Source organism: Lineus longissimus, chromosome 6, assembly GCF_910592395.1.
Source record: "Lineus longissimus chromosome 6, tnLinLong1.2, whole genome shotgun sequence".
Taxonomy (NCBI): Eukaryota; Metazoa; Nemertea; class Pilidiophora; order Heteronemertea; family Lineidae; genus Lineus; species Lineus longissimus.
This window is the reverse complement of record NC_088313.1, coordinates 18,390,434-18,401,373: the sequence shown is the minus strand read 5'-3', so window position 1 is coordinate 18,401,373 and position 10,940 is coordinate 18,390,434. Positions and strand designations below refer to the sequence as shown.

The 10,940-nt window shown below is 39.7% G+C and overlaps 2 protein-coding genes across 2 annotated transcripts; both read right to left on the bottom strand.

The window, feature by feature from the left end:
- Positions 1-1,181: 1,181 nt before the first annotated feature.
- Positions 1,182-5,415, bottom strand: LOC135489607 (RNA/RNP complex-1-interacting phosphatase-like). Its single transcript, XM_064775035.1, has 9 exons — positions 5,255-5,415; positions 4,712-4,787; positions 4,347-4,378; positions 3,868-4,047; positions 3,613-3,659; positions 3,350-3,410; positions 2,924-2,970; positions 2,570-2,633; positions 1,182-2,175 (listed from the first exon to the last, which is right to left on the bottom strand). Exons 1-9 carry the CDS (start codon positions 5,296-5,298, stop codon positions 1,374-1,376), a joined length of 1,353 nt encoding a protein of 450 aa, XP_064631105.1. The 5' UTR covers positions 5,299-5,415; the 3' UTR covers positions 1,182-1,373.
- An 818-nt stretch (positions 5,416-6,233) lies between these two features.
- On the bottom strand, positions 6,234-10,741 carry LOC135489610 (ornithine aminotransferase, mitochondrial-like). Its single transcript, XM_064775040.1, has 8 exons — positions 10,641-10,741; positions 10,115-10,301; positions 9,576-9,800; positions 9,029-9,252; positions 8,266-8,517; positions 8,000-8,113; positions 7,640-7,778; positions 6,234-7,289 (listed from the first exon to the last, which is right to left on the bottom strand). The coding sequence occupies exons 2-8, from the start codon at positions 10,299-10,301 to the stop codon at positions 7,126-7,128; spliced, it is 1,305 nt and encodes a 434-aa protein (XP_064631110.1). The 5' UTR covers positions 10,641-10,741; the 3' UTR covers positions 6,234-7,125.
- Positions 10,742-10,940: the final 199 nt, after the last annotated feature.

The following is a 10,940-nucleotide window of genomic DNA, read 5'->3' as shown; positions in this document are numbered from 1 at the left end:
TAGAATAGGATAATTCTCAGCTAAAGAAAGATGAGGAGAGATAGGCACAGGCACACTATCGAGTCAAACCTTTGCCCTTGCTCAATGTCTCTGGAAGCTATAGTCACATCCAGGCATTATGAAGACAAACCTTGACACAGTGTTATCAGTGCAGATATAAGTTTTAAAATAAAGGATCCGGAAGGCAAAAGGCAAATTCAGGACTTCTTAGGCTGTCCTGTCGTCTCGAAAGTTGATTTGTGGTAACCTTGGTGTAATTTCTAGGTTGTGACCTGACCAGATTCGCCATCTTCAGGGCAATTTAGAAACTGAAAATACCCAACCACCCAACCACAGTCATTTTTGGTCATTTTTCAACCAAAAAATAAAATATAGTTAAGGAGTGTAGCTAACATAACTCTATTGATTCAAGAAGACCTTGTCTTGGAGAAGTCACTGCAAAAGACCTTATGCAGCCATCTCTTATACTTTTTTTCCCTGGGGGTCTGAAAAGGGGGTGAAACACTGGCGCTGAAGGTGTTAATTGTTGAGGCGAAAATACCTTGACTGGTTGCCGAGGGCTGTCCCATTCCGGTATTGATTCACTCGTTACCAGAAGGAAGTTTGGTACATACGCAACTGTTTCATGTTACATCTACAATAGGCTTAGCTCAGCTCAATGGTCACTGCTGTAATGGAAAGACATAACAAATCATCCCTATGATTCCTATCGAGGGCAAAGTCACAACCAAAATGCTTGGACAAGTTCACTTTAAAGATGCTGTAAGCTAATCCCGCTTACATGGACATGTATCTGTTATAATCTCAGCAGAAATCATGTCAGCAAGGATTAGAAGATGGCAAAATTCTACTTTTGAGATGCAAGTGTGATTCTGTGCGGGATTAGATCGTTGTCTTTATCAGTCTTCATTTTTGGTTGTGACATTGTCCTATTGTCCCGGACTTGGTTGCCGAATGGGCTCTTTTGCATTCACTCTTGCCTTAGAGGAATCGTTCTTCAAAGTGAATTCAACTGTCATGACTTGTGTTTTGATGTGCCACTATGGTTTGGCACTAATTTATGGGTAGGTCTTTTGCTTTCCAAAAGACTTTACCTCATCAGAGGTCATACATTCAGAGCTTTACAAAGAATATGAATCAGGCTGAACAAATTGACAAAAGAATTTATTTAAAAATGACATTTATTAATTCCCCATTGTATATTCTTGCGCACAGATTACACATGACTGTACCATCCCATGTGACACCAACATAAATGTGATAAAATCATACTAAAACCTCCATGAACCATGAAACAATACCACTTCACAGTTAACAGCAAGCATAAACTTGATAGCAAGGAGTCAATTGACAGTTCTTGGATTCACTTTCTATCACCATCGCTCCTCACCACTCCTCCGCCTTCCAATCTCAACATTTCTGTCACGACTTCTTGGTAAACCTTCCGTACTACGACTCAATCCTCTATTCAATGCACTTTTTACTCCCATTTGAAAACCTTCTTTCATTGCTTCTTTTATCCTTTCCTGATCAGAGTCTACAAATCCAATGTCCTTACCCCAATCGTGATATGCATTACCATACCCAGGCACTTGGTGACCCAAACCAGGAACTTGGTTACCTAAACCAGGACCTTGCTTACCAAAACGAGAACCTTGGTTACCCCAACCAAAACCCGATTCACCAAAACCACATCCTTGGTTATCCCAAGCAGGCGCTTCCTCACCCAAACTATGACTAGTGGGATGGAAACCAGATCTCTGGCCACCCCAACCACGTTGTGGGTTACGGTACATTGGTCCTGGTCTACCAAAACCTGATCCACTATCACCCAAACCTGGTCCATTGTCACCCCAACCTCCTCTCTGGTGACTGTATGCCCCATGCCTGTCATACGCATCATGACCCCAAGGTTGCCTATGGTTGCCAAAGCCTCGACCCTGGTTACCCCTATCTCGTCCACGCATTCCCAAACCCTGTGTGCGGTCACTGCCACCTTCAGACCAGCCTTCGTTTGAGCTTTGCAATCGAACATGACGAGGGGGACGCTTTTTTTTATCAGTTCTAGGAGGCGGAGGAGTTTTTCGTATTCTCTTTGGCGTACGATTTGGCTTCATTTCCTTAAGATGCTTTTCTTCCATCATCCTCTCAACTTCCTCGATTTCAACTGCAGTCCTTCAAAATAAAATGATCTCATTACTGCATCATTGAGACATTTGAACACATACAGCTCGGAGCATATTGCACTTTTACGGCAAGCCATTTGTTTATTTATTAAAACAAACCCAGTTTATGTGAAAGAAACCAGGTTTTTTTCCTTCATCATTTGAAAGAAAAAAGCAGTAAGCTACCATGCACTGCACCTCGCATAACAAAAACAACAATACTGATGTGACCAAGTTGATGACATGGCCCACACAAGGAGGGTGAGGGTGTTGCAAACGTTGAGAGATGCCTCTTTCTCCAAGGATGATAAAAGATATTCCTCCGACCAAATGTTGACCACATAATTTCGGGAGAGGAGTTAAAATGTCTTCATTCAGTTCTGCAACAAAAAGTAAGTGCTTACCCCCCTCTCAGCTCACACAGGTAATTCTCCCTTTCCAAATCGTGACCCCTTGCTTTGTTGAAAGCTGAAAACAAGTTGTAAGGGCAAAATAAGTAACAGTTCTCTCAGGAGAAAAGTATTGCTGCTATCATATCAAGTTGATGCTCAGCTCACAGGACACTGCATACCGCACCAGGAGATCGTATAAAGGTATGACTGAGATAACGGCCGAACTATAGAATAGGCCTAGACAGTAGTTTTCAGAGTTTTCTCTCTTAGACTGGTTGCCTACCATAGCAAGGGAGACCAGTCTGACCCATGATGATAACTTTTTGAAGGTCAAAATATCAAAAATATCTGACAGAGCCAACCTACCCTCTATGGCTGCGTCTGGCTCTAACCCAAGATGATCTATCATGTACCTGCAGAGGGAAAAAAGAATCAGCTCAAGGACAGAGTCAATGAACTGAAAAAACAAAGGGAAATGCATTGGCACAGTGGACGAGCATCCAAGTTGTGATTGAAAGGTTGTGGGTTTCGAGGCTCAGCCAGTACTACTCTGTACTTTCAACTGGTCTGAAATGGCCAAGTTTGTGTAGAGCATTATGTGAATTTTTTTTTTCCTACAGGTTTCAGGATTAGGTTGAGATTGAATGTAAAGTACTTTGAGACAGTGAGTACAGCTGTACAGTACAATGAGCACTATATATCATAAGCACTTACAAATGCTGTTCCTTGTGTAATGTAAGGCAAGATGGTAGAACCTCATGATAATCAGAAATGAAGCTAATATTAACTCACCTGCATAAAATATAGCCCGATCTATTAACACCATGTGTACAGTGAACACCAATTAATTTTTCTGCAATAAGAAAAACCACATGTTAATGTATGATTATTTCTTAAATGGATCATTATACATCAACCAATTTTTGTGCCTTTTAATTTTTGTGATTCGTGAAGATTTCTGAAAAAACCATTTTCATGATTTTTAATGTTGAGGATTAATACAAAACTTCCTATGGTTTTTACTCTCACCCCCTCTTTTTTTACAGTATTCTTACCATTATCTGCATTATCTTCTAAGAACTTTTGCACAACAGAAGTGAATCTGAAACGAAACAAATCAAAATTACGTCACCTGCCAAAATAAAAATGCAAACATTTATCCTTTTTCTGAAAGGTACGAAGATTTGGCAGTTTAAAGTACCATTATCCGATCCAGTATAGACTCAATTACACTTTAAAAGTTTACAAAGCACTTTTGAACAACTGAGGATCTCTTGGATTTTGCCAAAATGCAGGGATATTCCACTCACCTCTCTACTATCTCCCTGTCAGGAATATTATGCCCGACAGTCTTGATCTTTTCATACTCCACGCCGGCATCCATTATTTCTTTGCTGTCATAATATCGGTCAGTGTAGGTGAAGTCGATGACAAGGCCAAGCTGAAGACTTTTCTCCGACACTTTGGCAATTAGGTCTTTCGGGGTGAATCTAGGGAGGAAACCATGGTAACATAGTGAGAACAATCCATTTGGAAATGAACGATATAACCCCATTTCACAAGAATCCCCAAACAATGTTACCTATTTTCCAGACCATATATTGAGATGCAGCCAATGACGTCTGGTTAACAATAGGGGAGCAGGTTGAAGTGCAGAAGCATTTCTCCACCTTAAGTTAACTGATCAGTCATGTTAGTCCAAAATCAACTATTTCAAGGCTTACAGTTCTATTTCTTAGACAGAGGGTAAAACAAAGGCAAGTAATTAGTTCTATAATTCAAGGCTCACCTTTCTACTTCTGAGAGATTGATGTTGAACTCCTGCAAAACAAGGGACCCATTGGCGAGTTAAATATTCAAGGAGATTATACTTTAAAATCTAACTTCATTTAATGGGTTTCTCAAACAAGGAAAGCTTTTTGTGTGTATGGAAGAAGTTGGTTTGAATGACACCTAAAGCCAGCAGGTCAAGATCAAGTAAGAGGCCCATGATGATAAATAGAAATAAAGTTATGCTTTCTTAGAACCTGATCATAGAAAATGACAGGCAAACAGCTTTAGGTGTAAGACCTCCCTCAAATACTCGAGGGAGGAAAGGAAAACCAGAGAAGTAGCCAAGGTCACTACACCTCTGATAAAAGATGAATGTCTTACCTCCTTCAGTGGAACTTTAAAACTGATAAAGCGCGTGCCAGCAATTTGATCTCCCACTGGTGTGTAGGGTTGCCATCTGGAAGAAAAAAACCCACTCTTAAGTCTAGATGTATTGTAACGTAAATAGATTGGAACAAAATTACTGTCCAATGGTAAAGAGACACATAATTTATTTGACCTTAATTGACCCTGGATTCCCTTGCACCTACATGTAGCCCAGTAGGCCTTACTACTTAGGTGAGTGCTAAAAGACCAAGATACCCCCAAAAAGGTAGTGCGCGTGCCGGTACTTTTCTGTTATTGTTTTTTTTCCACTTTCGGATTCCGAACTAATCCAATAAACAAACTAAATAACCGCCGTATCCTGCTTATGTAGAATAATCGATGAACAATTCTCAGAAAATAAGAGATGGTCTGAACGTCTTCCATACACTTTCATTCGCATGTACTGCACATGCAATCAAGCAGTGCACAGCCAGCCAGCCAGGCATGTGGATGATGTTGGTTGGCAGTTTTCACACTAAATCACAGTTGTTAATTCACCTTCCAGGAATCTTAAAGATCCTTTTTGCTGAGTTCCTTCCCATCTCTAACAAACAACAATCGTTTTCTTCACAGAAAAAAGGAAGTGGAAATCCTAATGTTCGTGAAATAAGAAAATAACGAAGTAAAAATTTCAGAAAATGAATGATATTTGGGGAAACCCTTCGAGCTGCTAAAGTGCGGAATCGACGGCGAAACGAAAAAGGGGAATCCCCAAAAATCGCCAACCCATTCTCCAAGCAGCGCCAATAGAAATCATTATTGTTTAGCCTCATTCGACCTACTGACTCTGCGAGAAATTCAACGGGTGTTTGTAAAATTCGACATTACGGACCGAAGACCGGGAGATTGTCCCAAGGTCATGTTAAAGGGACAATATACACCTTTCCAGAAATGGGGCGCTGAGTGTCCGAAATAGTGATGTCATAAGGGGAAACTAGGCCTTGTGGTGGAGGGACAAAGGAGTTAGTCATGGTTGACACACTTGAATGCCTTTAATGACGGACAAGGAGGAAAAAGTTAGTTCCAATGCAAGCCACCAATTTCGGGAAGCATGTATATAGGCAGTAGCTAGGCAGGCAAGATAAAGTTACGCCAAGGTTACCACCAATGAACTTTGCAGACGACATGACAGCCTACGTAACAACTAACCTCTTCCAGCTGGTTATCTGGTCAGGTTAGGAAGACATTGACACAACCTTCAAAGGGTCCTTTAGCTGTACACGACAAAATTACACTTGGGTTCTACATGTTTGATACAAGACAACTAATTCGTTGTCAAAAGTTCAACAGAAGTACATCCAGTCTCCAGGGTTAGGGGCCTCTGTCTTGTCAATATCATTCCATTGACCACTTTCATGGTGTTGTTTACAAAATAGGTCTCGTTCAGTGTCATCGCTGGTAACACTGTGCTTGATCGTTGCAGGCAACGGAAGATGAGAATCATACATGTAGATGCAATGAAGAACAAGAGACTCGATTAAATGGAGCACACTCTATATTTGCCAACAAAAATACGTCATTCCAAACATGATTAAGAGTCCGGCATTATTAAATAAGTACGCTGAAAATTCTCTGATATTGAGATAATAACATAAGTATTTATACTTAGCAACTCCACCAAAACGATCATAAATGAATACCGGGTAGTATCAATAAGCTGCACAGGAAGACAATATTGTGAGATTCCAAGATTTCGGAACATACAGTATGCAAGTCTGAACTAAATAAATCTAAAAGCATATATTACAGACAAAGTCTAACTCATTTCGTCTTCAGGTGATTTTGTGACCAGCCAGTTTTAAATGTCTAAAAACTTGTTATAGGATATTCGTTTATTTTTTTGCAGTGGTTAAAAAAATCTTGTTTGGTCGCTAAGCACACATCAATAAAAACAAACTTGAAAGAAATGTGACAACCAATTTGGCTTCCACAGCCACAAATGATGCAGACAAAACATTTACCAATGGACATTACTGGATACAAAGAACCAATAAAACAAGTTTTGTTGTGCATTGCACTGGTATGCAACATAGAAGGAGAAAGACATTCGAAAATATACTTTATTTAGAATAATGTAACTGATTACATTAATTGAGCAGTTTTGACAACATGAGAATTCTCTGAAGAGAAACAATTTGCATTATATGTTGCGGGTAAAAATAACTGGTATCAATACAGAAACGAAAAATTAAAATTCTAATCATTCCTAAGAATTCACCCAGCTTGTTTGTTTATATAACAGAATTCACAATTCACAGTCCCAAAAGGTATACAAGCAGAAGGATTCAATGACCTTGAATAACTTAGAGGAGGCAAAGGTGAAAGTCTGTCTTAGAGGAGAAAGCTCTCCATTTATCTTGTATGAAGTTTTACTGGAATGACACAATGGTCTTCTCAATGATCTCGAGGCATTCATCAATCTCTCCAGCTTTCATGATGCATGGTGGCGTGAATCGAATGATTGTCCCGTGTGTTGGTTTGGCAATCAGGCCATTGTCTCGTAATCTTAAACACACATCCCACGCATTCAACCCTGCAAAATAAGATCAACTGCTTTGAAGTAGATAAATGGGCAATCATTAAGTAACGCAGTAATAATAATCATAAGCACACCAGATGTTGCCTTCCACATGCTTTTGTGGTCTTTGCAGCCAGTCTTCTGCTGACCCAGCAAAGAGGTTGGGTACAAGGCGGATCGATGTTCGTCTAAATTTATTGTTGTTGATAATACGTACACTACACGAGTCTGATGAGAGCCGAAACAGACTGAAAATATTGATTCTGATTTCAGCTGTTGTCAACAGGGTATCATCCATGACTTTATCACTAAAATCGCCCGTCTTGATTTAATGGCTTGGTGGCATCATGATTTTATTTACTTACGCTCTGGGATGACGATAGCAGACATCAGTCCTTTCCCCCGTGTGAGTTCCACAACACTAGAGGGCAATTTCCTTAAACCAGCCATCAACCTTTCACCCATAATTGCTGAGTTTTCAGCCATCCCTTCTTCTTCAATTGCCTTCAAAACAAAATTTATCATCTTCTAAAAAGAGGTTTGTTTTCATGAATTAAGCATAGGGACTACAGCAAAACTATGCAGGGCCAACTAAAACGAAAAAGTTCATTTTTCCTGTTTGCAATTCTCTTTGAACATATTTCAACATTACTTGACTCTCATGGAAAAACTGTGCTGTATCAGAAAAGTGACATGCATCAATACGAGGGTGGGACAATACTTACCCTCAAGGCTGCAATTGCCACTTTACATCCAAGTGGGTTGCCACCATAAGTTGAACCATGCTCTCCTGGTTTGATCTGTAGCATCACCTCATCATCAGCCATCACAGCAGACACCTGAAAACATTGAGAGAACATTAACTTTTAAAATCACATCAGCTGATATATGATAACATTGGCAGAAGTTAAGCTGAATTGTCTAACACTGTATGTACACTGAACTAAGTGACCTAGGACGACCCCTGGTGACGTAAAAAGATCCTACTTACTGGGTAGAGACCTCCTGACAAAGCTTTTCCTAAGATAAGGATATCTGGCTTCACACCATCATGATCAACACACAGCCGCTTGCCTGTGCGAGCCAATCCAGTCTGCACCTCATCACAAATCAACAACACATTATGTTTGGCACAGATTTCTTTCGCAGACTTGATATAGCCAGGGTTAGGAACGACGACGCCAGCCTCACCTTGGATCGGCTCAACCATGTAGGCACACACATTGGGGTCCTGCACAGCTTCCTGAAGATAAACCAACAACCGACTTGAGTCTATGGTGTGTGATAATATATTGAGGACAACCTGGACTAAACAAGACATTAAAATTATTATAAAAACAAACTTCATTCAAAAAGAATTATAAACATACTACATTGATTATCATTATGATATAATTCTGCCGAACTCAACCGTTACAAAACAATTGAAGCAATGAAAGCCAATTTTCATATCAGCTTTCTTTCTGAGCTAATGGTGAAAATGTGTAGCATAGATTCAGGTCATGGAAACAATGCACAATCTTTCATTATTTATGACATTCTGCAGCACAAAGTCGATGTCAATGACATTCTCATAAATCAAATCAAAAATGTTCTTTTTGAAAAATTCTTGACAACAAATCTGCACTCAAAAGACTGATCTGACATGATCTTTCATGCTAAGTTGCACATGTTTTATACATCATGCAGGCATTAAGTGACTGAATTAATCGGGGCCTATTCAAAGCTGAATAAATGAATTGCAATACACTCACTTCTAATGCTTTCAGGTCATTATAAGGAATGAGACCAAATCCAGGCATGAAAGGTCCAAATCCCTCATAACTCGATGGATCAGTTGAACTGGAAATAGCTGCCAATGTCCGGCCCCAGAAGTTACCGTCAGCAAAGAGGACCTTGGCTTGATTCTTTGGCACTTTCTTGACATTGTATGCCCATTTTCTTGCCAGTTTACAAGCTGTTTCACCACCTTCCACACCTGTTATGAAAACCATTTCATAAAAGCATGAAATCAGATGACTGCACACCAGTAATTAGAACACAACTGGGCAAACAACAAAAAAGACTGCAATTTTAAATGTTAATAAGATAGCCTGGTGTTATATACTGATGCGCAGAGAAGCTCAATTAACAAAACCCGCAGCTTTAATTCAGAGATGAATGCCCATATATTTACTCAGCCCAATAATTCAAAAATTAACACAGTATCGCATTACACATATGGTCAAGGATCCCATAGATGAATCGATCGGGGCTTTTAACTTTATTAACTGAACATTTTGCAGAAAATTGGGCTCTTACCAGTATTCATAGGAAGAACTTTGTCATAACCAAGAAGTGAAGTAATAAACTCCTCAAATTCTCCCAAAACATTGTTGTAGAACGCCCTTGAGCTGAGAGTGAGGACTTCACTTTGGTCCTTTAGAGCCTGGATGATCTTTGGATGACAATGGCCTTGGTTGACTGCGCCGTATGCACTCAGAAAGTCGTAGTAGTGGTTTCCCTCAACATCCCACACATGGCAGCCTGGGAAAAGAGAGAAGCTGGCTAAAACTTAATCAAGAGAAATAAATGACAGTGACCGGGATTTTCAATCTTGAACTTTTGGTGGTTGGTACATTTTTAATCACTGTTAATAACTATTTGTGATCCGATTTGGAGTAAAATGGATACATGAGGAGTAACTGGAGAGTAAGTAGCTCGGTATAGTTTTGGAATTTTGCATGTAATGTGAAGTCGCTCAAATTTCACGATTCGGATGTCAAGGCGACAAACCTTCCCCACTTTATTATAGGAACTCTGAATATAGGTAGATAAGATATCAATTCACTGCGTTTTACCTTCTCCTTTGGCCAGAGCCACAGGAATTGGGGAGTAATTGTGGGCTCCATATTTATTCTCACGATCAAAAACGTCTTGGGATGCTGATGATAGTTGGATGGGCAACTCCTTAGCTTTGGTATGCTGGAGGCGACCAAGTACACCTCTTGTACAAGGAACAATATTGCGTGCAACACGTGACAGCATCTGCAACAATTTACAATGCAATATATAAAACTCTAATGGACATTTAACGTTAACTAACGTCACGTGTTGATAAAAAACACATGACGGCATGGCGATAAGAATAATATAATGTCTTGTTTTTAAGCGTAATTATGCGTCAAAAGACAAAACTCAAAGTGAAAGTGACAGCACCAAAAATTTACAATATTGTAGCCCTACACTGTCTGTACACGTCATGTGAATAACCCCGAGCAGTGCATCGCCATATCTCCACATGACAAGGGTACGATCTGACAGTTAGTTACTGTAGTAATCATGACATCCGTTGATATCAAGTCTTCATCTATTGTTCAGGCCTACCTTGACTCTCTCAAGTTGATTAACCTCTTTGAAAATCCGAAATATCGGAAATAATGTGGAGATTTTCAGATCGTGGCGCAGCCACGTTTTAACAATTTTTGAGTGAGTTTATCTAAAATGCGGATCGCTATTGTTAATTGATTAACCCGGTCTGTCGTACAATTAAACTCTACTGCATTTGCTACTTATACAGAAGGACATAAAAGAACACATCTTTGAAAGCCACTATTGCTTTGTTAATTGTAACCTTCGATGAATGAAATCGAGTTTTATGTTCTTCGTTCCGGTTTGAGACAAAAA